Source organism: Dermacentor andersoni, chromosome 1, assembly GCF_023375885.2.
Source record: "Dermacentor andersoni chromosome 1, qqDerAnde1_hic_scaffold, whole genome shotgun sequence".
Lineage (NCBI taxonomy): Eukaryota > Metazoa > Arthropoda > Arachnida > Ixodida > Ixodidae > Dermacentor > Dermacentor andersoni.
Window position 1 is genome coordinate 384,333,494 of NC_092814.1, and position 25,099 is coordinate 384,358,592.

General features: G+C 44.0%; 1 protein-coding gene across 3 annotated transcripts in view; it reads right to left on the reverse strand.

Moving 5' to 3' along the window:
* Nucleotides 1-2,983: 2,983 nt before the first annotated feature.
* AspRS-m (aspartyl-tRNA synthetase, mitochondrial) overlaps nucleotides 2,984-25,099 on the reverse strand; it is a 160,882-nt gene continuing 138,766 nt past the window's right edge. For 2 of the 3 annotated variants that reach the window (XM_055064941.2, XM_055064940.2), the window contains 5 exons: nucleotides 23,192-23,251; nucleotides 21,081-21,191; nucleotides 15,016-15,091; nucleotides 6,525-6,696; nucleotides 2,984-3,667 (listed from right to left, as the gene is read on the reverse strand). In XM_055064941.2, coding sequence (XP_054920916.2) covers nucleotides 3,634-3,667; nucleotides 6,525-6,696; nucleotides 15,016-15,091; nucleotides 21,081-21,191; nucleotides 23,192-23,251 — 453 coding nt within the window. In that variant the 3' untranslated portion in view covers nucleotides 2,984-3,633. The remainder of the gene's footprint in view (nucleotides 3,668-6,524; nucleotides 6,697-15,015; nucleotides 15,092-21,080; nucleotides 21,192-23,191; nucleotides 23,252-25,099) is intronic. The other variant, XM_050168388.3, reaches the window with a different exon arrangement.

Here is a 25,099-nt window from a genome sequence, read left to right on the forward strand (position 1 = left end):
GAGCCCTTTTCGTGAACGGTGAGGGGCGATGGCATGTCCAGATAAACCGGCATTTAGTCGCATTGCCGATTTGCCCTAGCTGGAAGTTCTTGGACTTGCACAGCGAAATAACGTGGCGCTGGAAAGCCACAAGCAGCTCTTCGAACGATTCGGGCAGCTTTTGCAAAATCGAAGTTCGGTGGCATAAGGAAAATGCAGCACGGCACATGTAGCGATACATCCAGTGCTTGCTTGCTTTGAAGGCGGAGCTCGGTAGCCCTTTTTCTCCTGCAAGCGCCTTAGCTTTTACCTGCATAAGCTCCATGCTCACAGCTAGATGTGCCGCTCGCTGTTGGTGTACGAACTCTGTCAGGGCGAGTTCGGTTTCCGGGAATGTCCCACTCTTCGGGCCGCGAAAGCTTCTTCGCGTTCAGCTGCACGTAAAACAGGCTTCCTTCTGTCAACACCATCGCGAATGCTTGCCTCGTTGACGCCAAACTGCCTCCCGGCTGCACTGTTGCCGATATCCTGTGCGGCTAAAATAACCTTTCTCTTGAAAGCAGCAGAGTACTGTTTTCATGGTCTGGGCATCTTGGTCCTTCAATGTGGAATAAGAAAGATGCACTTCGCGAAGCGTGGTTTGCACGTGTGCTGCCAAGGTGCGCTCAACAATAAAGAAATGATGCTGTAGTCACGCAGCAATAACAAAAGCAAAACTTCTAGCCCAAATTTCTGACTGAAATTTTTTTTCGGATCCGCATATAGTACGAAGCGAAAATTTGGGACGCTAATAATAGGAAAAAAAACCTCGTATTATATGTGGGTTTTTACGGTAGGCACACGACTTTGCTTACAGAGGATTTTTGCTTGTGGTTATGCCCACCCTGCTTTTCTCTACATTCTTTCTGCCTCTTTCTCACTTGCAGCGGCACGGCTCAATGAGCACAACAATTTCAAATTAGCTGAGTTTCACAGAAGTGCACATAACTACACAATACCCACTATATTTGCTTAAGCTCATGAGCAGGGTGGCCAATGAGCCAAAACATTTGTAGGCCATCATAAGTGGCCTATCTCCAACAACAAGGTCTCTCCGAAAAAGAACCTCTGTAATTCTCTAAATGAATGTCCTAGATTGCTGATGAGGGGAATTAGCACAAACACACACTTTCAGGGAAGACAAAGACGAGCGTTACTTAAAACTGTTTAACAGCCAGAAAGATGTCACATATGTATCACCTTGTCATGCATGTGCACAATAAGTACCTGTACAGCACTATCACAGGCAAAGCACGTGTACATCAATGACAGTTGCACAAGAAGTTATATTCAGAGTTAAGTAGTGTGACTGACAGCTCACTTACACAACAATATCTCTTCTTTTTGATAAAGTAGTATTCCAGAGCAAGTCGAGAAAAAATGCACCTGCCTAGAATGGCTGTCTCTGAGAAAATAACTTCACAACCACATGCACTAGCATGGCCTAGCACATGTGCACCCTTTCCCTCTCTTTACTTACCTTTTGCGCATGCTCCCATACCCATAAAGTAGGGCTCACTTCTCAGAGAAAACCATTCTGGCAGCATCAATAACACTTCTTCTAGACTTGCTCTGGACCCCTATTTTATCAAAAAGAAGAGAGATTGTTGCATAGGTCAGCCAACAATTGCATTACTCCACCTCAGAAAATGACTTCTCACAAAAATAATTTTGGTGCACACACGTTCGTCCTGTGATAGTGCTGTATAAGTGCTTAATGTGTGCTTGCACGACAAGGTGATATACTGGGTATTTCATTTTAACAGACTCTTTAAAAATATCTTGTGGCATTTTGGACAAATCTACTTCAAATTTTATACATTACTTACACTGGAAATAAATATGCATATGTTACTATCAAAATATAACTAATAAACTTTTTAGTTAATTACATTAGTGCTTACATTGCAATACACGAATTGAAGCCAGTGATTCCACAAGTCACATGCACTTGGAATGAATTTCGAAACTAGCCCCAGTATTGAGATACGTGCAGTCAAACTTGCCATAAAACTGCACTGTTCCACCTTTTTAATTAAAACGCCTTTTTATCCATTGAAGCTAAAAAGTTATTGGAACACCAATGCAATTCATTGCAAACTTTGAGAAACTGGTGTCATCTTTGGAATTCGTTCCAAGTGTATATGACTTTAGAAGTCATTGGCTACAATTCCTAAATTGCAATAATATGTGGTGAAAGTAATTAGTAGTTGAAAAATTAATTACTACAAATTTGTTAATTAGTCAAATATTGACATTTTTTGTGCGAATGTTTACCTCTTAGAGTAATCTAGTTCAAGACATACAACTGTCTACATCTCAAGGGTGATTTTTAGAAATTCAGTTAACAAATAAAATAAAGCAGCCCCATATATGTGAAACCATTGCCACTATTAAACAGTCTTAAGTAGTGCTTATCTTTATCTTCCTTTCCAGTGTGTATTGCTTTTTCTTGTGCTAATTTTCCACATCGGCAATGCAAGATTAATGAGCCCAACAATTAGTCCTTCTAATGCCCTAGAAGACAGATGATTAACCTAGCATGGCCAAATAAAAAGTACTGCCTGCTGTAAAAACAGGGGACTCCTCCATGAAAGCTAGAGAGTCTTCCCTATGCTCTGGCAGAAGCCAGTTGGCTAGATTCCAGGGGTCGATCAAGCATTGTACGAGGCTGCATGCTGCGAGCTTGGTATCTTGTGCACTATGTCTGTACTTCACGACAGTGGCCTTTACAGCTTCTGAGAGCCCAACTTTCTATTCTACAACCCCCATTAAATGGCGTGGGTCACAAGATGACAGCAACGGGGCTGGCACAGCTCAATACAGACGATTTTCGCTTGGCACAAAGGTGGCACTGCTCTTATCAGTGCTCCAGCTTTGTTCAGCCTTCTGTTGGGCTAGTTGCAGTAGCCAGTAACTCTTTAATCCATTTCAACATTGGGTCACTGAGGCACAGCTCATAAAACAAGGTTTCATTACAGTTTATTAATCTCTAGTACCAAACAAGGCGATGAGCGAGACAGTGCTGTGTCGATGTCAGTTCAAAGCCAGCTGACAAGGTAGTCGCAAGGTGAGACTGATGTACAATTGTAGTCAACATGCCTTATAAATGGTGCAACATCGACAGCAGACTTGATGCACCAAAGCACACTAGATAATGCTCAGTCACTTTCTACAAGAACTCCATTCACTTCATATATTCATAGAGAAGCTTGCTGTACCAACAAAAGATGATCAGTGTCAACTCTTACTGCACATATTAAGTGAAACAACCTACAGCGACACAATTCAGAAGAATTCAAACAAATTCTTCATCCACTGTGATGACAGTGCCCAGCAGAAGCCATGGGAAAACATTATCACAGTGTGTTTCAAAGGTATCATCTCAGCAACCATTATTTTGCCACTAAGTGCCTTCAAAAAGTCATCTATGACTAGCCATGTCACGTGCCCCAGTTATGATTACACCACTGCAGCCCACAGGACTGCCTACGTTGATAACAATAACAGCCACGATGCTTTCCGATACATTAAGGTCTGGTCAAGCACCCAGTTTCCTACTACCCATTCTGTGCAGTCTCAGGGCTTTGGTCCACTCCTGGCTTGTGATGTCGTTCAACTATTCTTGGTTAAGTGAGGTACTTGCGGCCTGCAAAACATTACAGAAAAGTCTCAACTTGTGCATGTCACAGAAAACTACTTGGCAACTTAGCTACAAGACAGCATTAGTAATATTATTTCTTTTTAAAATTTTTCTATTACTGCGAGGTTGCAAGTACTCTTACCACTATCAACAAGGCGAAAATGTAGACACAGTACACTGCACTTCAAAATATATTTCCGGTAGCCATGTGCTACTGTGGACAAATGAAATGTGAATAGAAATTATGAAGTGAAACACCTGTTACAAGTATAACTTAAGTGTACGATTTTACATCCCTATCTATTCTGTCGCCTAACATGGGGTGGGCTACAGATCAAGCATACAAGCAGAAATAATGCTGACATTACACAAGTGGTAAAAGGAGGAACAAAAGAATGCGCTTTAGTGAACCTTAACTTGTTAGTTTCATTTGTCAATGATAGTACATGTAAAGGAGTTATCAGTCTAGCCCATATCTTGAACCATTCAAAAATATGAAATGCTTATTTGGACTGCATCAGCTTAAGTAGATATTATTCCAAGTCTACTACTGTGCTGTGAGCACAGAGCTGTTGTCTGGGGTGAGGGAGTTGGGGTCAAACAGCGGAGACAGCAGCTGTACCAAGTTCAGCAGAATGCATGTACTGGGCCCTGTGGCTTACTCAACCACACACAGCTGCCTTTGATGAAGTCTTTGTGACATTTCAGACGTGCGAGACCTCACTGGCAAGAAAAAAAAGTACTCCAATTGCTGCTGTTGTTTCGCATGCACTAGCAGCAATGCATTCAGTGGGAACAAGAACAGATTCTTCTTTTAGATTTTAATAATCGTAAAAAAAGTATTGGCAGCTAAGGGTGCAGGGAAGGGCACATTGCATGTCATGTACACTGTGCAACTGTGTTGCTCAAGCCTAACCACACTGGTTATCTTTCACCTATCCACAAATGTTGTTGCACATCCACATCCATACTATTGTTGCCAGAACATGTTTTTGGCAATAAAGACAGGAATGAAGAGGAGGTAGGGGGAACGTGCAAGCAGAAAGTGCTAAAGCTCATGTGGTGAACTATTTTTATTGCGATAGCAATTTTATGAACATTCCAGGTATATTCTCACAGATGCTGTGATTGTCTGTATCAAGCCCAAGTGCAACAAGATCGTGCATATGCTGTCAGTGCGAGGAAAAGTGGGTGAGGTTGAACGGGGAATGATGGTGGCTTGATGCATGCAGTCTTCCCCCACCCAATGTTGAAGGTCACATGATCAAGCGCACATTAGGGCAAGAGAGCGTGAATCACCTCCTTTAGCCTGGCCATGGCTGCACGTGGCTGTCTGCGCAAGTATCTTGGAGGTAATCTGTGGCGGGTGCAAAGGCTAAGGGCGTTCTACCATGGCCGGTGGCTTCATGTGCGCATCATGCGCCTAGGTCGTCTAATTTCAGGTTTCTGAGACACGGTAAAGTGAGAGGCTGCATGAAGCATTCGCTCCTCGCTGCCGGCTCTCTTCATCACACCAGCATTGTGACAGAGAGTGTACATGATCACCGAGTCAGATCTGTTCATGTCTGCCTGTGTGCGCATGACACCTTGCTCAATAATTTATTTAGTAAGCGCATGTTTACTGAAATTTAGAAGGCCGATACAGCTGCAAACCTTACTCTGTAGAGTTGTCTAATACTTTGCGATCGCCTTTCGGACGAAACTTGAACTTTTCTTGTTATTTGTGCATGTCCTTTATGTACACAGAGTGTCAACGTGAAAGTAAACATCAAATTGTCACTCAAGTGATAATTACTGCAGAAGGGTATGTCACAACTCGCCTGTTGATAATACTTAAGTACCTCTACTTTCAAAGAATTCATCCTCTTGTACATTTGATTTCTGTTGTAGAAACAAGGACAATTTACAGTCTTGAATGGCAATCAGGTGTGTCCTTTCGCATTGATCCCCACTGTACACCTTCAGGCTCCAAGTGTGACCCTCATGTTGGCTACTTGCTGCTTTGCAAAGCAAGATCTTGCTCTATGTGGTATGCACAGCAGTATACACCTATACCGTTGTACCAGCCACACTAGGTGTAGGCCGTTTGTCTATGTTCCGGTGGCAAAAAATAGCAAAACTTGCTGCATTCAAGCGGTAGCCAACTGTGCTAGGATTAGAGGTGTTTCAAATTGAGGCCTAACACACAAAGCCTTCCATTATTCTTGCTTGACTGCCCACAACTTAAGTGTTAACACCAGCGCTGGAGGAACATAAGACAGGCAACCAGTTCTTGCACTGCAGCAATCTCTTGCACGTACCATTAAACAGTCGTACAGCACATGTCTCATTCAATGAGACAGCTCACAAAAAGCCAGAGAGCGTGCGAGCTAAGTACTATGCACAGTTTGAGGACAAAACTAAAGCTACTTAATGGCTTATTATGAACTGCCTTGACTCACTAAATTAAATTTGAACTATGTTGGAAAAAAAAAGGGCGAGACCTTAAACGTTAAGTGTAACTTAAGAGAAAGAAAGAGGGCAGTATGGATTGGGGAGCAAACGCTGGTAGATGGTATTCTAGTTGAGACTGAGAGGGAAGAGTGGAGATAGGAAGGTACTGTAATACAGCAGGTGAGCAGATTGGTCCATGAGAACAACAGAATGGGTGCCAAGAGAAAGAGAATCCAATTGAGGGTGGCAGACGTGACATAATGAAACTAGGAAATTTTCAGGCATAGGAAAAGAGAGCTTATGGAAGAGGCCTTCATCCTGCAGTACACATACACAAACTAGATTAGTGCTGATTTACGCCATGGCTGTGTCCACAAAGAAGCAGACCCGTGTCCCATACATTATTGGCAGTGCACGGAGATGCACTCACTCATTGCACGTCGGTGCAGGCGCGGTGCCCAAGTGGTAGAGCTGCCTCTCATGCAGGTCGATGGGTGCGGGTGCACCCCCCAACAGGTCACGACCCTCTGCCGACTTGGGGAAGGCAATGACGTCCCGTATGCTGGGCACCGCACAGGCCAAGCACACCAGCCTGTCCAACCCTGAGGAGAACCGCCACACTCCATTCTCAGGGTAATGAAGTTGATTGGACGGGCAGGGCACAAGTCCCCTATGCTTGCCAGACGCTGCCCAGTGTTTTGTGTGAATGGGACGAGATGCATAAGTCGCCTTCAGAGAAACCACCAGAAAGCATCCTGAGGGTGCAAAATCTATCCAACAGCCAGGCTTGAAAAATGTCACCTTTGCAATGCTCGTGTTGCAGTGCCACTACTTAAAAGTTGTTACAATTGGGGACACAGTTTATGGAGGAAATGAAGCAAGCGCAGGCTGGGGTCCCTGTAAATCACTTCACATTTCCAATACAGCGGATAACACATTTCTCTCAATAAAAATGATACAGCTCACTAGTCGCCAGTCCCCTACTGACACCTCAAGTGCATCTCACCGCCTTGTTTCACAACTTGTACAATGACACATGCTGTCTAGAGAAAAGTAAATGTGCACCTATGCTGAGCAAGAAAGCTCGTTCCGAGCCTGCTAATTTCAAGAGGATCAGAAAAAGGTAGCCTACAGGTGATGGCCGTGCAATGCCAAGATTATAAACAAAAAAGAAACACTTGACATTGCGTGGCTGAATCTGTGCAACTACAGACACTTTAACTTCTAAAGGCTAAACATATATACGAGTATACACTATCCAGACAAATGAAGAGAACATTATCCTTACTGAATTGAACAGCGTGAACAAAGGATGAGGGCTTGGCTGGTCTGTCCTCTGTTCGTGCTGTTCAATTCAGTATGGATTGCAAACATGCCCATTCGTACATTCTGTCAACATTAATCTTCTTTTAGACAAAAGCAATCTTTACTTCTTGACACACACAAAAGAAAACAACAATGTTGAGAGGCCGCCTCCAGTAAAAAGTGTTCAAGATTCATTTTTTTTTTTATGCAAACAAAAGGTTTTAATTCTTTTTTTCTTCCAAAACACCACCTGTCTAAGCTTACTGCACATAGTAATAACACTTTGTGCTGCAGTGGAATGTGCTTGTATTAATATTGTTACGTCCAAGCGCGTAAAAGGGACGCGGGGATCAAGAAGAAAAGGGAAGAGGAGAACAAAGACTGTGCAGCGGCCATTCCTGTTGTTCGTAGCCTGCCGTTTCTGCTCTCGCACGCCTAAATATACCCCTTTTCCCCGTGCTTGTAACAAATTGGTAGACGGTGCGGGGTACACCTCGTAACCATGGAGCCTATGCTGCTACAACTTCGCCGAAGCCGTCGACTTGCCGGACTTCCACCACCCTCACCTGACATGCCTGAATATGCCTGCCAGATTCCCAAAGGTTCTGACGCGGCTTCAAGGCCAGCACCTGGCGTTCCGTGGCAATACTACCGGGTGCCACTCACTTTCGGAGAAAAAGCCGGAGAAGATGGCGACGAGTGGTTCACAAACTACCGAAGGGTGAGCCGATCTAACGGTTGGAACTCGATTGCACAGTTGTCGAATGTTGTGTTTTCCCTTACCGACACAGCGCTCGTCTGGTATGAGAATCACGAAGACACGCTCACTTCATGGGAGCTTTTCGTAGAGGAGCTCAGAGCGTGTTTTGGAGACTCTAGCGCAAAAAAAAGAAATGCGCTGAACAGACGCTTTCACAAAGAACTCAGATTCCCGGCGAGACCTGTACGACTTATATCGAAGAAGTTCTGAAACTGTGTAATATAGTCAACTCTCAAATGTCTGAAGATGACAAAGTTGGACATTTGTTGAAAGGAATAGCCGAAGACGTCTACAATTTTTTGATCGGCAAGGAAAGCTTGGATTCCGTGTCTGACATCATTCGCCACTGCAGGACCTTTGAGACGCTGAAGATGCGACGGATAATACCGAAGTTTGGTCGCCTGGCTAATGTCACAACGGTGGCAAGTGTAGACCCGAGTTCGTGTGTTGACTTTCCATCAACAATACGGTAGATTGTTCGCGAAGAGTTGCTCCATCGGGAAGAGATGTACCGTTGCACACCCGGCATCGCTGGTGCATACTTACCACACGAGATGAGAAACACGGCCGTTTCGACCGCATTGCAACCCACAGTTCACTCAGCGACCGTCGAGTATAGGTCTACCCCACAAACGAGAGGCACCATAAGCTATCAAGATCATGACTACGACCAACGCCCTCGCCGCACGCACGCCTCCCGGCGGCCGATGCCTAGCCATGATGAATGGAACCCACCTGCTGGCTATGCAGTCGACAGCAACATGCGTGACTACATGGAAGAACATAGAAATTTGCGGCATCTGCCGGTGTGTTTCCAATGAGGTGTCGCGGGCCACATAGCGAGATTTTGCGATTGTCGCCCAACAACGTGGAATCGTCGATCGGGGTCTTCAACAAGGACCACACCTCCTATGAGGACAACTCAACAGCCATACACCACCTCTTGGTCAGCTGGCATCCCTCCTGGCAACGATTACTGGCAGAGAAGCTTCCAGAGCCGCTCGCCGGCATCTGACAGGAGTTTGACGCCACCGCCAACTTCTCGTGCACCGCATTTACGTCAATCTCCATCGCCAGTGCGCCGCTCCGCCTCGCCTTCACAACCGGAAAACTAGCTAGCGCGGCCGATGGGGGTGAGGTCGTTCGACACGTGCTATCGACAGAAATGCCCTCTGCAGTTGCTATGATTAAGAACAAAGTGCATGTACTTGTTGATGGTGTTTCTACAATGGCTTTAGTGGATACTGGAGCAACTGTATCCGTAATGAGTCTCGGTTTTAGAGGTCAAGTGGGGCGCAAAGTTGTATTTCCATGGGACCAGGCTGCAACGTTTTGTGGAGTGAGCGGCGAGTCGTTGCGCCCTGTTTGTGTGTGCACTGCTGAAGTATCCTTGGCTGGAGGAGTTGTCGCGTAGTTATTCCCCGATAGACGCACGAAGTGATTTTGGGCAAAGACTTTTTGCGGGAGTGTGGTGCGACCATTGATTGTCGCACGGGGGAAGTTTGCATCGATGGCCATGTTTCGTCCGGGCTCTTAGAGGAGACTTGGAGTCAAGGTGAACTTTGTGTGTCTGCAGATACTGTTGTGCCTGCATCCACCTCTGTGTGCGTGCCGGTTGTATGTCGCGGTGAAGTTCCAGACAGTTTCGATGCCTCCGTAGAGCCAATGCATCTAAATTGTGTGAAGAACGTTTTTGTCCCTCATTGTGTGGTATCCATCGGCAAAGGGCGTGCTGGCTTGTGGACAGCCAACTGCTCAGCAGAACCCGTCCTGCTTCCAGGCGGCTTGAAAGTCGCCTACTTTACAGAATACACGTCTTCGTCCGTAGCTGTACTAGCAGACTCGCCGTGTGAACCTGCTGACCTTCGCCACGTCTCAGACAAAAAGCTTCTGTCTATGATAAACAAGTCGCTCAGCACAAGGGAACGCCATACCTTGGTGGATACGCTTTCTAAGCATCTGTCAGTGTTTGACTTTGCGCAGCCAGACAAAGCGTTCTCGATTCCCGAGTCACGAACGCGCCATACTATCGATACGGGATCTGCGCGCCCGATCAGGCAAAAGCCTTATCGGGTGTCGCCTAACGAGCGCAAGATAATCAGGGAACAAGTGAGTGACATGATGAAAAATGTGATAATACAAGAGTCCTCGAGTCCTTTGGCAGCTCCGGTCATACTTGTCAGAAAGAAAGACGGTAACTGGAGATTTTGCGTCGATTATCGAAGATTAAACGCCGTGACTAAGAAGGATGTCTACCCGCTGCCCCGGATTGATGATGCAATTGATTGCCTTCATTCGGCCTCTTATTTTTCTTCAGTGGACCTGCGCTCAGGATATTGGCAAATCCCGATACACCCAGCAGACAAGGAGAAAACAGCCTTCATAACCCCGGCTAGATTATTCAAATTCAATGTGATGCCATTTGGGTTGTGCAACGCTCCAGCAACCTTTGAAAGGTTCATGGACACCATTCTGCGTGGGTTAAAATGGAACATCTGTATGTGCTATCTTGACAACGTTGTTATATTCGGGCGCACATTCAATGAGCACAATACGCGCCTGGATATTGTCCTCAACTGCATCAAAAACGCCGGCCTGGGTCTGAACTCCAAGAAATGTAACTTTGGTGACCGTCAAACCCTTGTGCTGGGTCACCTTGTTGACAGACGGTATCCGGCCTGATCCCCTCAAGACGGCAGCTGTTGAGGCATTCAGTGCACCGCAGTCAGTGAAGCAACTTCGTAGTTTTCTGGGTCATTGCTCTTACTTTTGCCGATTTATTCCTGGTTTTGCTGACGTCACTTATCCTCTGACAAATCTGCTACAAGACGCACAATTTGAGTGGACACCCGAGTGCGAGTCTGCATTTCGTCAGTTGAAGTTCCTGCTGACCTCCCGACCTATCCTTCGCCACTTCAATCCTACTGCGCCGACAGAAATCCACACAGATGCTGGGTGCCGTCTTGGTCCAACGTTATGACGACCGTCAGCACGTGATTGCTTATGCAAGCCACTCATTAAGCAAACCTGAACGAAATTACACGCTGACAGAGCAAGAATGCCTCGCTGTAATCTTTGCAGTTCAGCGATTTTGCTCGTACTTGTACGGACGCCCATTCCTAGTCGTCACAGACCACCATTCCCTGTGCTGGCTCGTGAACCTTCGCGACCCTTGTGGTTGCCTTGCGCGCTGGGCTTTGAGGTTGCAGGAATATAACTTCACTGTTGCCTGCAAGAGTGGCCGAAAACACGCTGACGCAGACTGCCTTTCCCGTATGCCACTTACCACGACGGACCGCAACGCAGACGATTTTGATCGTCTCGTCGCTTCTGTGACATCCGCTTTTCCATATATTGATGCGTTCAAAGCAGAACAATAGACAGACACCAAATTGGAGCCACTCTTCACTTCTGCCCATTCAAGTGCAACAAGCCGCTACTGTCTACGTGACGGGCTCCTGTACAAAAGGAACTACTCAAGCACGGGTGCACGCTTCCTTCTAGTGGTGCCGGAGCGTCTCCGGCCAGCAATCCTTCAGGCTATGCATGATGACCCTACCTCCGGTCATTCAGGCACTGTGCGCACCCTTTATCGCATTCAAGAACGCTTTTACTGGCCCCGGATGCGACATTCGGTTGAGTTGTATGTCGCCAGCTGCATACAGTGCCAACATCGGAAACGCTCAACCACTGCCCCATCTGGTCTCCTTCAACCTGTGCCGCCTCCCAGCTCACCCTTTCGGCAAGTTGGAATTGATCTGTTAGGCCCTTTTCCAAAGTCATCTAAGGGGAACCGCTGGATAATTGTCTGCACCGACTATTTCACGCACTATTGCGAGATGGCGGCTATACCATCAGCCACCGCCACTGAAGTATCGCTCTTCTTACTTCACGCTATTGTTCTGCGACATGGACCGCCTGGTGTTATCATAAGCGACTGGGGACGTCAATTCACAGCGGATATTGTGGAAGAGCTTGTGCGTTTATGTAACTCGCACCTCAGGCACTCGACGCCGTATCATCCGCAAACGAACGGCCTTACTGAGCGCACTAATCGAACAATCACAAATATGCTTTCCATGTATGTTGCGTCCGATCACAAGAATTGGGATGAAGTTCTACTGTTTATTACTTACGCCTACAACACCGCCAAGCGCGAGACAACCGGCTACAGCCCCTACGCCCTAGTGCCCTACGTCCAAGCGCGTAAAAGGGACGCGGGAATCAAGAAGAAAAGGGAAGAGGAGAACGAAGACTGTGCAGCGGCCATTCCTATTGTTCGTAGCCTGCCGTTCCTGCTCTCGCACGCCTAAATAAACCCCTTTTCCCCGTGCTTGTAACAATATTCATAGATACTAGGTTGATAATTGCCCAACCACTGCCGACACAGCAGCCACTGCTACAAACCTTGAGCTAGACACTGATCTCAGCTGTGACACCTTCACACAGCACAGAGTGATGACTGACTTATGACAACATTTCATGTGTTATGTACTTTTACAACCAAATACCCTGCTGAAGGGTGCATCTTCTCAACTTACCTCAGGCAACTTAAATACAAGTAAAAGGCAGTTTTAGTCTTCAGACAACCACAGTCATTTCCATGAAGATTTGCAAGTACGCACCACAGTATATCTGCCTCAGCACAAGAATTCACTACAATCTTCAAGAACAGCACTTGACAATTGTCAGCATGCCATCTTTCGGCATCTATGGCCGGAGAAAGACATCATCTGGGAACAGCACTGTGGCTGCTGGTCTCAGTAAAGTTTCAAATTTTCAAATAAATTACTGTAATAAAATAATCTCTAATGTCTGCGTCCATTGCAAGTACGGCACTTCAACCAGCACGTGGACGATAGTCAGTTTTAAATGAATTTGTTTTAATGCTATTTGTTTTCCTTCGAACAACCATTTCATTTCTTGAAGTAAGCTTCTCGAAGCTAATTCATCATCACAAATCTCACAGTTAGACTAATTTCTACCACTGGACTTACTTCGGAACCCTACAAACAAACATAACTGTTTAGAGTACAACCTAAAATAGTTGCAAATAGCGTGGATTATTGCTCAGGTATTCTGTAACATTAGTGATAGCATTGGGAAGTATACCAGGACTTATTTATGCACTAGAAATTACTCAATAAAATTAAATAAATTATGAGGTTTGACACTGCAAAGCAACACGTGGGCTGTGAGAAACACTATAGGTTTGCATTAATGTCGACCACATGGGTTTCATTATTGTGCGCCTATATCTCAGTGCTATAGTACCAGCCAGTGTTTCCCGCGCCCCATGCCGTCGTGACCAGAAACCAAACCCTTGTGCTCATCAAGAGAATGCCACTGAAGTGCTGGCAAAAACTGATCAGTTGCTGAATGTAAAATGCTTAACTGCTTGAGACAAGAAAATGCTGAGCGGCTACCATGTACCACAACTTAACTACTAGTAGGAAACAACATAATTAAACCAGGCATGTGTTATGTACCTGGTCAAACACTGGAGGCAGACCTATGCTTTACTGTGTGTTCTTTCAGCTTTTAATGCTTGTTTTTCAAACCTTTTCCTTACTTCTCCAGTGAAACACTAAGGAAAAAGCCTGTGAGCTTTCTTTTTTCAACAAGCACTTATCTCAATGGTTCTAAAACCTGATTCAGTAAAGACCACTTGTAGAATGAGTGCCACCTGTCATAACAGCTCAAGCGGAATTTAGCAAGGAATTCATGACACTCATGAAAAATGTCTGTAGCAGAACTTATATGCCATGAACTTTGGTATCGGGAGCAATTAAAGCCATATTGCAGTCATTTTCTCCCAATTTATATTGCCCTTTGTCACTATCATTGTCACTATCAGGTGTCATTATCACAGAGCTCGGACACACAGTACAACAAATGATACAAATAAAATATAAGAGACGGAATGATCACAACATGCAACCGAACATGATTGCAAGTGAGACATTTTTTTTTCTCCAGATAATGGTGTTCCCTTTCTAACTGCATAAGTTCCTAAGAGCCCTTGCAGAGAAAAGTTGTGCTCTCCTGCTCCAATCTGTGCAAGCTAACCATATTTCTTGCACCTTTAGGGTCACTAAGAACAGACAACACATGAAAAAGCTGACAATTTTGAATGTTTTGGTCCCTTCCATTGTGTTGACAAATGTGAAATCTTTCGATGGAGTCCAAGACCTGTTTCAACTACAGCAGCAAAGTCTACTACTTCACAGGCAGTGTACTTTAGGACGTGAATCATTACTGTCAAAAACAACAAGTGAAGATAAATAACAGTGTGCTTATTCCGTGCACATTTTATTCAATATTTTTTTGTTACAGTTTTTCTTATACAGTTTAATTTTTCATATTGCAATCACCACATAGGGCTATTAGACCCTTTTTTATATATTTACATGTGAAAGAAGAACACTACGTGGCCAAATACTGGCAGTGCCTGTAAGGCACAAAATGTGTCTTCTACCACTTGCAGAGTTTTCTTTCAAACACACTAGGAGCAAAAAAATAAATTTTATGGCATGGGTTAAACCAGCCGTATCCCAACACGCTTGCAGCACATTTCAAATGCTGTTATTTTTGGCTGGTTCCTGCAACTGTCAGTTGTTATCTTGGGGCGTGCAGCTGTAGACACAGCGCCACAAGGGGCTAAAATAGAAGTGAAATTGCCAGCACCCAAGTGAAATACAAATCTGCACAACGCTATTAAGAGAGTGAGCGGAGTGTGCAATGAACAAAGTTACGCAAGAATGGTTAGGCAGTTGAAAGTGATTGGTCCTGTGAGCGTCCCTTCAATATTGCACACTCTGCAGCATTGCTCAACCACAAGAGGCAGTACACTCACCAAGGGCAATGCCACCGTGTGGGGGCGCTCCCGACTCGAGGGCTTCCAAGAGGTGGCTCAGCTCACGGTCATCTTCCTGCACGGAGAGCACCGTTGTCGATGGATTGCACCACAGTTGGCACAAAATCACACTAATGAGTGAACTGATTGCCTAACCTTTCAAAGCCACACAACGGCGCCTATCGACACCATAGTGGGCTCTGTATTAACACTGAAGGGCTGGGGTTCTTTAACGTGCACCCAAACCACTGTGCAGGAGGGCTTCTGTGCTCCACCCACACCAGGATGCGGTGGCAGCTGGGAGTGCAGCCTGTGACCTCGTGCTCCGTGTCAGAATGTTGTAACCACTGAGACACCAGGGCAGTGAAGTGATCAACACCGCACGAACAGGGGCAACGTCAGCCTGGAGCCACTTCTGACAAGGGGACTTGCTTTCCTTTTCAAATGCTGGCTCCAGCCGGACACTTATTGCCTCGTCCAACCACTGTTGGTCACTTCAGTCTCCAACTTCCGGTGTGTCACACTAATGCTCTACACAATTTCATGAAGCCAAAAGACAAAGAAACCAAAGAAAGCATAGGGTAAATCATAAATTTTTAATGTAAATGTAGAATTGATAAATTAAAGGGAAATGAAAGTGTACGAAAGACAACTTGCCACAGGTGGGGTCCTAACACAAGTCTTCACATTACGCGTGCAATGCTCTTACTAGTTCAGCTACTGCAGTGCCATTTTCCCATTCATTTTCTTGAGTATTTTATATGTGTACTAGATCTAGCCCTGGAAGAGTTAAACAGCACCACAACTCATGGCCATGGCACCAGATGTACAATGTCCTTTCTAACCAAAGGCATCATGTATTACATGAACTTGGGAGATTACAACTGGCCAATAGACCCTTGTATGATACCCAAAGGCATGAAAGCTGCCGTAGTCAAGACCCTCTATACAATGAATGAGAAAATGGGAACTGAGGGGCCCAATTTCTGTTAGTCCCAATTACACGAGCATATGTAAAAGCATCACGCAGGCAATGCGAAGAGATGGGTTCAGTTCCCACCAGAGGCAAGTTGCTTTTTTCGTTTGCTTTCATTTCCCTTTACTTTATCATTTCTACATTTCAATGAAATGAAATGATTTACCCACTGCTTTCCTTGGTGTCATTGCCTATTGGCTTTATGTGATTGTGACTAACAAAAATCAGTCCCCTCATTTCCCCCTTTTCTCATTCAATGCTATATGCAAAAGATAAAGTAATCACAGGAACATGGAGACATGACTTGATTAAACAATCGATGTCTCAGCCTGGAGCCACCACCTTGGTAAGGAAACTTGTTTTCATTGAGGTATGATAAAGGCCAGTCCCCTTGTCAAAATGTTGTCTTAAGGTTGAGGCTTCTCTGGTTTTGCCATCTGTAAATAATTGGTGTTATAGGTACATGTACGCCATAATCACTTCAACTGCCCTCAGACTGAGAGTTTGTCATTCCAGAATCAAAATGGGTGCTACTGCATGGGAAGCTTCAGTGGCTTATTCAGTTGATTGAAGTTCTAACTCCATCGAAATTTCGAAGGCCTTCTATCAGTGGAGGTGCATGCCCTTGTACTCATTACATTTGAACAAACAACGAACTCAGTTTGCACTATGTGCCATAAACAATGTGTTTATAGTATATTACATAAGGAAGCATGCAGTGCCCATGCCATGACAAAAACAAAGCAACCAGCAAGCAGCTTCAGCACTGCCATAGTTCTCTGAGAAATTCCAGCCAAGTCCACGATAAATGCACGGATGCAATAATAAGTTCGTACCAATATCAGTAACATTAGGTGTGAATGCTGAATCAGTTTAAAACAATAGAATTGCAGTTTCCGCTAAGCTATTTGTTGTAATAAGCTTTCCAAACACTAAGCAGCCATTCTGAATACTAGTTAAATTACTATGCTGGCTGCATTTCTATATAAAGTTGGGGTAATTTTAACCGAAACCACAATGCTTGAATTTATTTACCTAGCAAAACATCTCAGATTAAAAAGGAAAACACAGACCGCTTAAAAGAAAAAAGAAGCTGCTTCAACTGCCCACACAGGTGCATGTGTTCATCTGCACCAGTGCATGCAATAAACTATGGGGAGCGTGCGGCACCTCAAGGAACCTGGTTCAAGAGATAGCTAAAGGCAAAAATAATCGCTGGCTTTCAGGAGCACGTGAGATAACCAAAAGAGCCCCTAAAATTTTCTGGAGCCATGTGAAATATCTAGAGAGAAAAAATGAAATCGTATATACAAGATGATGAGGGAACCAGGTTGGTAGGGGAAGATGAAATGAAATACATTACTGGAGACATAGCAGAGTCATTCATGAGCACTGAAGGTGGCAGAATAGGCAGGCTGATGCAGAAAAGGAACTGGTCCTGAACAACCTTGACGGGAAAATAAAAAGAAACGGAAAAAAGAAAAAAAGCTCGGTGTGTTGGCATAGTGCCTTTGGCGTTGAGCTACTAAGCCTGAGGGCATACGATCAAATCCCAGCCAATGGGGGCGAAATGCAAGAACGCCCGTGTACCGTGCATTGGGTGTATATTAAAGAACCCCGGGTGGTCCAAATTAATCTGGAGTCCTCCACTACAGTGTGCCTCATGATCATATTGTAGTTCTGGCACGTAAAACACCAGAACTTAACTTTTTTTTAAAGGAAGAGAAAATGCCAAGCTGCATGGCAACAGGACTGGATAGAAACCAATGAGGCTAATCAATGAACTGGGGCTATAAATCAAGGACCAACTATAAGAATGCAGTCGAACCTAGATATATCGAACCCACATATAACAAATTATTGTATATAACGAACAGCTGAAAAATTCCCTTCAAATTTTTTAATAAAATTTTTATTCTATATATACTGAATTATCTATATAGTATCGAACTTTTTTATGATCCCCTTCAGAATCGATGTATCTGGGTTCGACTGTAATTGGAACAAATCGTACAGGAGTAACAAATTCTACATAGTTGCCGACACAGTAGGATGAATGTAAATTATAAAGGAAAAAGCATTTAGAACAAACAACAAATCATGCAGGCCGATCAAGATATCATCAGTAGTATACAGGTTAATAATGGAATAGAATGTCACAAGGGATAACTGCAAAATAGTTTTAGAATAGGCAGGCACATATACAATAACCTATTTGTCATGACACAGTCTATAGACATAGATGGGGCAGAAAATCAACCTTTATACTTGACATTCCTGGATATTATTGGTACACAGGGCAACGTAGACAAAGAACTTTTGTGGTTATCCTTGGGAGTGAAGGTTTAGGGGAATCCAACGTAGCACTACTAAAGAAAATACATGTATAAGAAAATAATAAAGTCAAATATTGCAAGAAGGACTAACTAGCGATAAGACAGTTGAAGTTCAAATAGACTTGCACCCTGGTTTCCTCTTATCCTCTCTGCTTTTTACGATGTACATGATACGCATGAAAAGGAGGCTTGATTCAAATAAGCTAAGATATATATAGAAGCTTGTTTATACATATTAGAGAAGAAAAAAAATGCAAGAAAACACACACTAACCAGGAAACCGTACAATCTGAAGTAACTAAAAAATATGACAGACTCAACTGTAGTTGACATTTTTTCTACGTAATGTGAAGCATTGCGCGAATCATTGCGGCACGAGGCGCCATTGAGCTGGTGGGGTTCGGTGGCCAGATATGCATTCTGTTGTTTTTCCCATTGCGTAATGTTTTAAGACGGCAACGGGAAGGCAAAACGAAATTGAGGTGGTGGGTGACGCCAGATGCCACTGGAGCAAAACGTGTTGCTCCTATCCTGCTGTCTCCAGCAGGGAACGGTGACGCGTTTGGGTTATCGCCTATTAAAAGCATGCAGTATGCTTCCTATGGCACCACACCCTGTGAAATAGATGGGTGAAGATGCTTATCACAATAGGATAGGCAGCGATAGCCGTGAATGTGGCGTGTGCTGACCCACGGGGAGATTTGCTGGTCCGAGTGTGACGCCAGTGTTTTTACATGACAGGTGGGCGAGTACTGCGGATTCTCCTGTACATATCAAACAACAAAGAATCACATCAAAACAGAAAAGTTTTACAATAATTCAAAGGGCACTGAACTACTGTTCGAAGCCAGATCAGGATGTCTGAAAACAAGATGTTATTAGAGAAAGTTTGCCAATGACGACAATACTTGCATAACGTGTGGAGATAGCACTGGAACCATACAGCCTATTTTGCTAGAGTGTCACAGTGTCATTCCAGAGGTCAACGAGGATGAAGTGACTCTGCCCGAGGCACGGGGTTTCCGGGATAGTATAAAGGAAAGCTTAATGAATCGGCAGCGGAGAAGACTTGGTGGCGGAGACGACTTGGTGGCGCAAACGCAGGGAACATAATACATTTTAGGAAAGTTAATTTTTTGCAGGATTAAAGGCTGGTCAACATGAACCGTGGGTCCTAAGACTGAAAATAGGCTCAGTAGAATTCTAAAGGTGATGAGCTTGGTGACATTCTCCACCCCACAATTTCAAAGGGGACGCTCATAATTTACATCCAGCCACCTTACAGGTGTGACAAACCATGGTAGCAGCACCACCAATGGATGCACCAGAGTTACCCATTGTGCAGCCTTCCCCAGCATGGTGCGTACATTTCCATGTGTTTGCCTACATCCACACACATTTATATGTCATCAACAGTCATGAGAACAGCCCGATTCAGACATGTGTGCATCGAAGAGTTCTTCAGAGGCTTAAATGTCCACAAAAGGGTAAAACTATGAAGAAGCGGCCATGTTTTCGGTGTGCAAGAGATTGAAGTCCTGAAGGGAACGTGCCTGAAACATACAAATGTCAACAGAAGTGTACACTGTCACAATCTAGTTTCCAAGTGCCCTTTTTCATCAACACAAAGGTGAATTTGGAAGAGCATTGCTTTCTCGGCGGTGTTTCGATTCACGATCCTATTAACAGCTGCTTTAATATGTACATACACAAACAGCGCACAGCTGTTACACCTAACACGCCATCCTGCCACTCCTATAAACGTTTATGGTATGCACATAAACTTTGACGATGCATTATAATTGCCATTTCACCTTAATGTAAAAATCACACTGGCTGGTCAAATAAAGAAACTAGGCAAAGCGAGAAAAATGTATACAGGTTCCCTGGATTGTTTGCATTGCATTTGGCCCAGCACTATTCCTTTCGTTTTGGATTTCAGAGCGTTTGTTTCTATTTCGTAAAGTGCATCAGGCAAACATCTCACAGAGATACTAGAGCTGTTAGAAACAAGATATATATAGCAAACACCTTAAACAAAAATGGCGTGCACGGAGGTAAGCAAGGCAAAGGTTAAGCAAAGAAGCATTGGTGATGGCGAAAACCAGAAGACAGAAGTGCAGTCGAAAAAAAATTGAACCAATGGGATGCAAAGGGAACTAAATGCAATATGGCACATTGTGATCACGTTCGAAGCACGCACATGCATGCATCAACAAATGTGCACATAATGCTCCACCACTCTAGCTTGTCACAGGGGTCTTTACACACCAAATGCACCAGAAGAAAACTCAACCCTGTCCGATTCCATTTTAAAATAAGTGTTGGCGTTTACGAGGTCTAAGGAAATGAGTGTAAAGAAATACTAGAATGTATGTGGGTGCTATCAACTCTCCGTTCAAGTTTTGCACGATAGTTTTTTCGCTATGCAACCTTGCATGTAGAATGACGTCTGAGCATAGCTTCCTCCTCTAACCACGTGCTTGCAGTAAACTAGTATTCCAGATTGCTGCAGCCCCATGGTTACATGCCAGAAACAACGAATGGGGTAGCAAATGAAGTTAATATGAAGCTTGCCAAGGTCATTGCACACGGTGGCAAGCACATCAGTTTTTCAAAGCAGATACCAATTTCTTGAAATTTTCATGGCCTATGGGCCACATTTAAGAAAATTGGGTCAAAATTTACGAAAAAGGGTGCAGTCCTTATATGAGAATATGTGGTAATAGCCAAGTATGCAAAAAGTGAGTCACCTGCAAGATGTCTGTGAGCACATATCTCTGGGTTGGTGCGTGATGGATGCGGATGGAGCCTCCTGCCACCTCCCAGCCATTGAGGACAAGGTCGTAGTGCTGACCCCTGACCTGCGTGATGACAGGGGGTGCCCATCATGCTAAGGACATACCACACATACACACTTTCCCGTCTTAATCATGATACATGGTACACTATCCAGGCTGATGCAGTGACCTTGGAAGACCCTTTTCTCTGCAATGTGGCATTAACATGTTTGTGTTTCCAGGAAATTTCCAATTCCCTGTTTTGGGTGCCCTAGTATCAAAAGATTAAAAAAAGTGTCTTGTCCTACAGCTGATTATAAGTACATTTTCTTGATAGGTTCATCTATAATAAACACACCTCTTGCGTTGAGTTCATGGACGTGCTTTTTTATGCATTTCAGTGTAAAATTCACAAATGAAAGTACATTTCCACCACGCAGAAAAATTGGTGCTAGATGGAGGGTCTCATATACATGTGAGCTATTGCACAAAGCTGCTTTGTCTGTTACAGCTTGTCTCATCAATGAACTGGTTACATGCAATTGATTACTGAAAAAAATAATTGAATTAGAGTGAGCATTACGAGGAAAACAAGGTAATAATTAAATTACAGAATGAACAAAATGTATAATTGATCAAATGTGATTAATTATGTGTAATTAATTATGAACAAGTCTGATGGTTGCCATTTTATGATGACGATGACTAGGTTGGCCAGATGGTAGGCTGTTGCGAACGCAGTTTTTGTTTCTTATCGGACTGCACCGGCCAAGCAATTTTCGGACAAATGTTTTTCTGAAGGAAAGGCATGTAGAATTGGGTTAATACTGTATTATTTCGTTGTAAGCTACTGTTTTCATTTTAATATCTTCGTGGCGCAGGCCAAAGATAGACCTTTTCTACAGGAGATGACGTGTTCAGCACATTAACTGCACATTAAGCGCTGCTGAGATGGACGCTGCCACATTTCAATGGGGGGCAAAATGCAAAAATGCCTGCGTACCATGCATTGGGTGCCTGTTAAGCCCCAGGTGGTCGAAGTTAACCCAGAGTCTCCCACTACGGCATGTCTCATAATCATGTCATCGTTTTGGCACGTAAAGCCCCACAAAATATATATATATATATATATATATATATATATAATACATATTTTTTTTTTTTTGACGGACGCTGCTGCTATTGGAGTCACCACTGCGGCCAACATTGAGGTTGTGTGCATGCGTGATAACCAGCCGAGTTCGAATTATCTGGCGATGACCAATTTCAGGCTCGAAATAATGAAAGTTTGGTACCATAGAAATATATGGGTGTCACTTGGGATTTTCGGGCAGGATCGAATTAACCCAAAAATTGAATTAACCGGAGTCGAATGAATGCAATTTTACTGTAAATGAGTGTTCATGCATTTCACCCCCATTGAAATGTGGCCACTGTGACAGGGATCAAACCCACGAGCTCAAGCTCAGCAGTGCAACGCCATAGCCACTAAGCTACTGCAGTGGAGGAAGCTATGCCTGTCACTATGGAGGCCGTGAACCAATGCACTGCATCTCCGACCGTTCTGTCCAAGGCACAGAAACTGAGAGCGTGTGCACAAAAGCATGCATGCACTGTATACCCAACTACAGCCAGTCACCTATCTAAACATACTCTTCTCCTTATTGCAACGCTAGCTTACTAACAGGACAATTGGCCCAGCTAATGGTACGAGTCAGTTTTGAAATCATTGCACGTGTGCCCAGTTTGCATGTTCACAAGATGGAAAACATAGATGCGGCTTCTACGATAAAGTTGCAAGCAAAAGACAAGCATCAGCACATGAATTTCACACTCTTGGGTTAATTAACAATTAACAAAATCATTCCGCCACACCAACACATAGTACTGAACTTCCGCAACATAGATATTGTAGAGAGTTTCCATTGCCTGGGCGTAACTTTCTCTTGTTATATGTCTTGGGACGATCATATAAACTACCTAAAAACAAAGATAGCCCCATCACCAATACCATAGGCCGATTAAAAGGTCAGCTATCAACGCAAATTAAATTGCTTCTTTATAACTCCTTTTTTTATTCTCACCTTAAGTGCTGTCGATTCATATGGGGAACCTCCGCGCCTTCTAGCCTGCAACGCATTCATCTTTTGCAGAAGAAATACATTCGTCATGTTTATAATGCACCGTACCGATGCCACAAAGCTAAACTTTTTCACAATTCCAGAATAATTAGTATACACAACTTATGTAAGTACCGACTGAGCGTGAAGTTCAAAACAGAAGTAAGACATAACCTTAATAGCGTACAACTTCTTGCAAATTCGCAAAACAAATTACCATACTACCCAACCAGATATGGCGAAAACTGGTTAGTAAATACTCCTCGTCTTACTAGCGGACAACAGCGTTTATCCTACACCTTACCCTCTCTCTTGAACGCCTACAAATTAGATAGCTTTGATTTATTTTCTTGTTCTTGCCAGAATCTTCGCCTTATGTATAGTGCGTGATTGTGGATACTTCCTTTCGCAGTGACTTCATGTTATTCCGTGGTTTGTACTGTCATTAGAATCTGTTTCTGTTCGATCATTACCCTGTACTTATATTTAACTCAGTAGCAGCAGCAGCAGCTCCTGCTGCTTTGTTTTGTTTGCGTACTTTTGATGTGTTGCTGTGTATGCCAAAATAAACAGAACAGGGTTTGTGGGCTCGTCAAGCTGCTTGCCAGCAGCATTTTCCCTCTGCCCTCTCATCTAACATGTATGATGGCAAATAAACATCATTATTATTATTATTATTTTAACAATGGATGGTGCTGCCATTTGTTGGCGGCCAAATGAACAGTGCAGAGAATGGATTTCACTGAATGGCCCAAGAAAGAGAGATACAAGCTTTAATGATAGGCTGGAGATGCGTCATGCCACAGCAACACAAGGGCCCTATGAGGCACAGAAGCTGTACTGGAGAGCTCCAGATCAATTTTGACTGCCTGGCGGTGATGAATGTGCACCGAAATCTATGTGTTACAGGAGCGTTCATGTATTCTAAGACCATTAGAATGCAACCATTGCAGCCAGGAATCAAAACTGGAACCTTGAGCTTAGCAGCAGAATGCCACAGCCACGAAGCCACCCGGGGGGATTGCCCACAGAAAAGCAAGCGTATCAGAGAATAAGGAAAAAGATCTATTGCCTCATGGCGGCAACTCCTTTTCTTCGTGAGATATTAAGAAACTTCATGCAGTACTTGAGCTAGTGAAAAATTAGAATAAATTGAGCTGAATTTTCATTTTCTTTGCAGGGTAAGAGTGCTTTTCCAGGATAGCAGGTGCAGCTTGATCAGACCTAGTGCAAAGCCTAAGAAGAAAGCAACTCGAAGGACACTTAGCTGCAAAGCAATGAAACAACTTCAAGTGGCTCCTCCACTTCCCCTCCCATTTTTTTATTTGGTGAGTAGCACCCACAGTTTAAATCTACAAACATTGCATCCTACCAGTATTAAGTTATGGGGCTGAAACTTGGAGGACAGCGATAAAACTTGAGAAGAAACTCGGGACTGTACAACCAGCCAGGGAGTTGGAAATTAAAAGCATAATTTAAGAGGCAGGAGGACAGCAGGTAGCTAACGTTCAAGAGGGAGAAACTGAGATGGGAAGGTCATACAATGTGTAGAGCCAACAATCGCTTGTCTGCAAGAGTAGCATAACAGGTGCCATGGGAAGAGAAATACAGTAAAGGATTAAGAGAAGATCGTTAGGGGAGATTAGAAGATCCACAGGGATAGGACTGTTAGCTCACACTAGACAGGTGTAATTGGAGATTGTTGGTGGGGGCCTTTGTCCTGCAGGGGTCACAGGAGGGTTGATGATGATAAGAGCAATAGCTTTAAAATACAGCAAAAAATAACCTAGATAAACTTAAGTTGCCCATGCTGAACAATGTTCTCTTCTAGTTATTCATGCTCTTCACCTTCCCATTTCCTTCTGTGCAGTC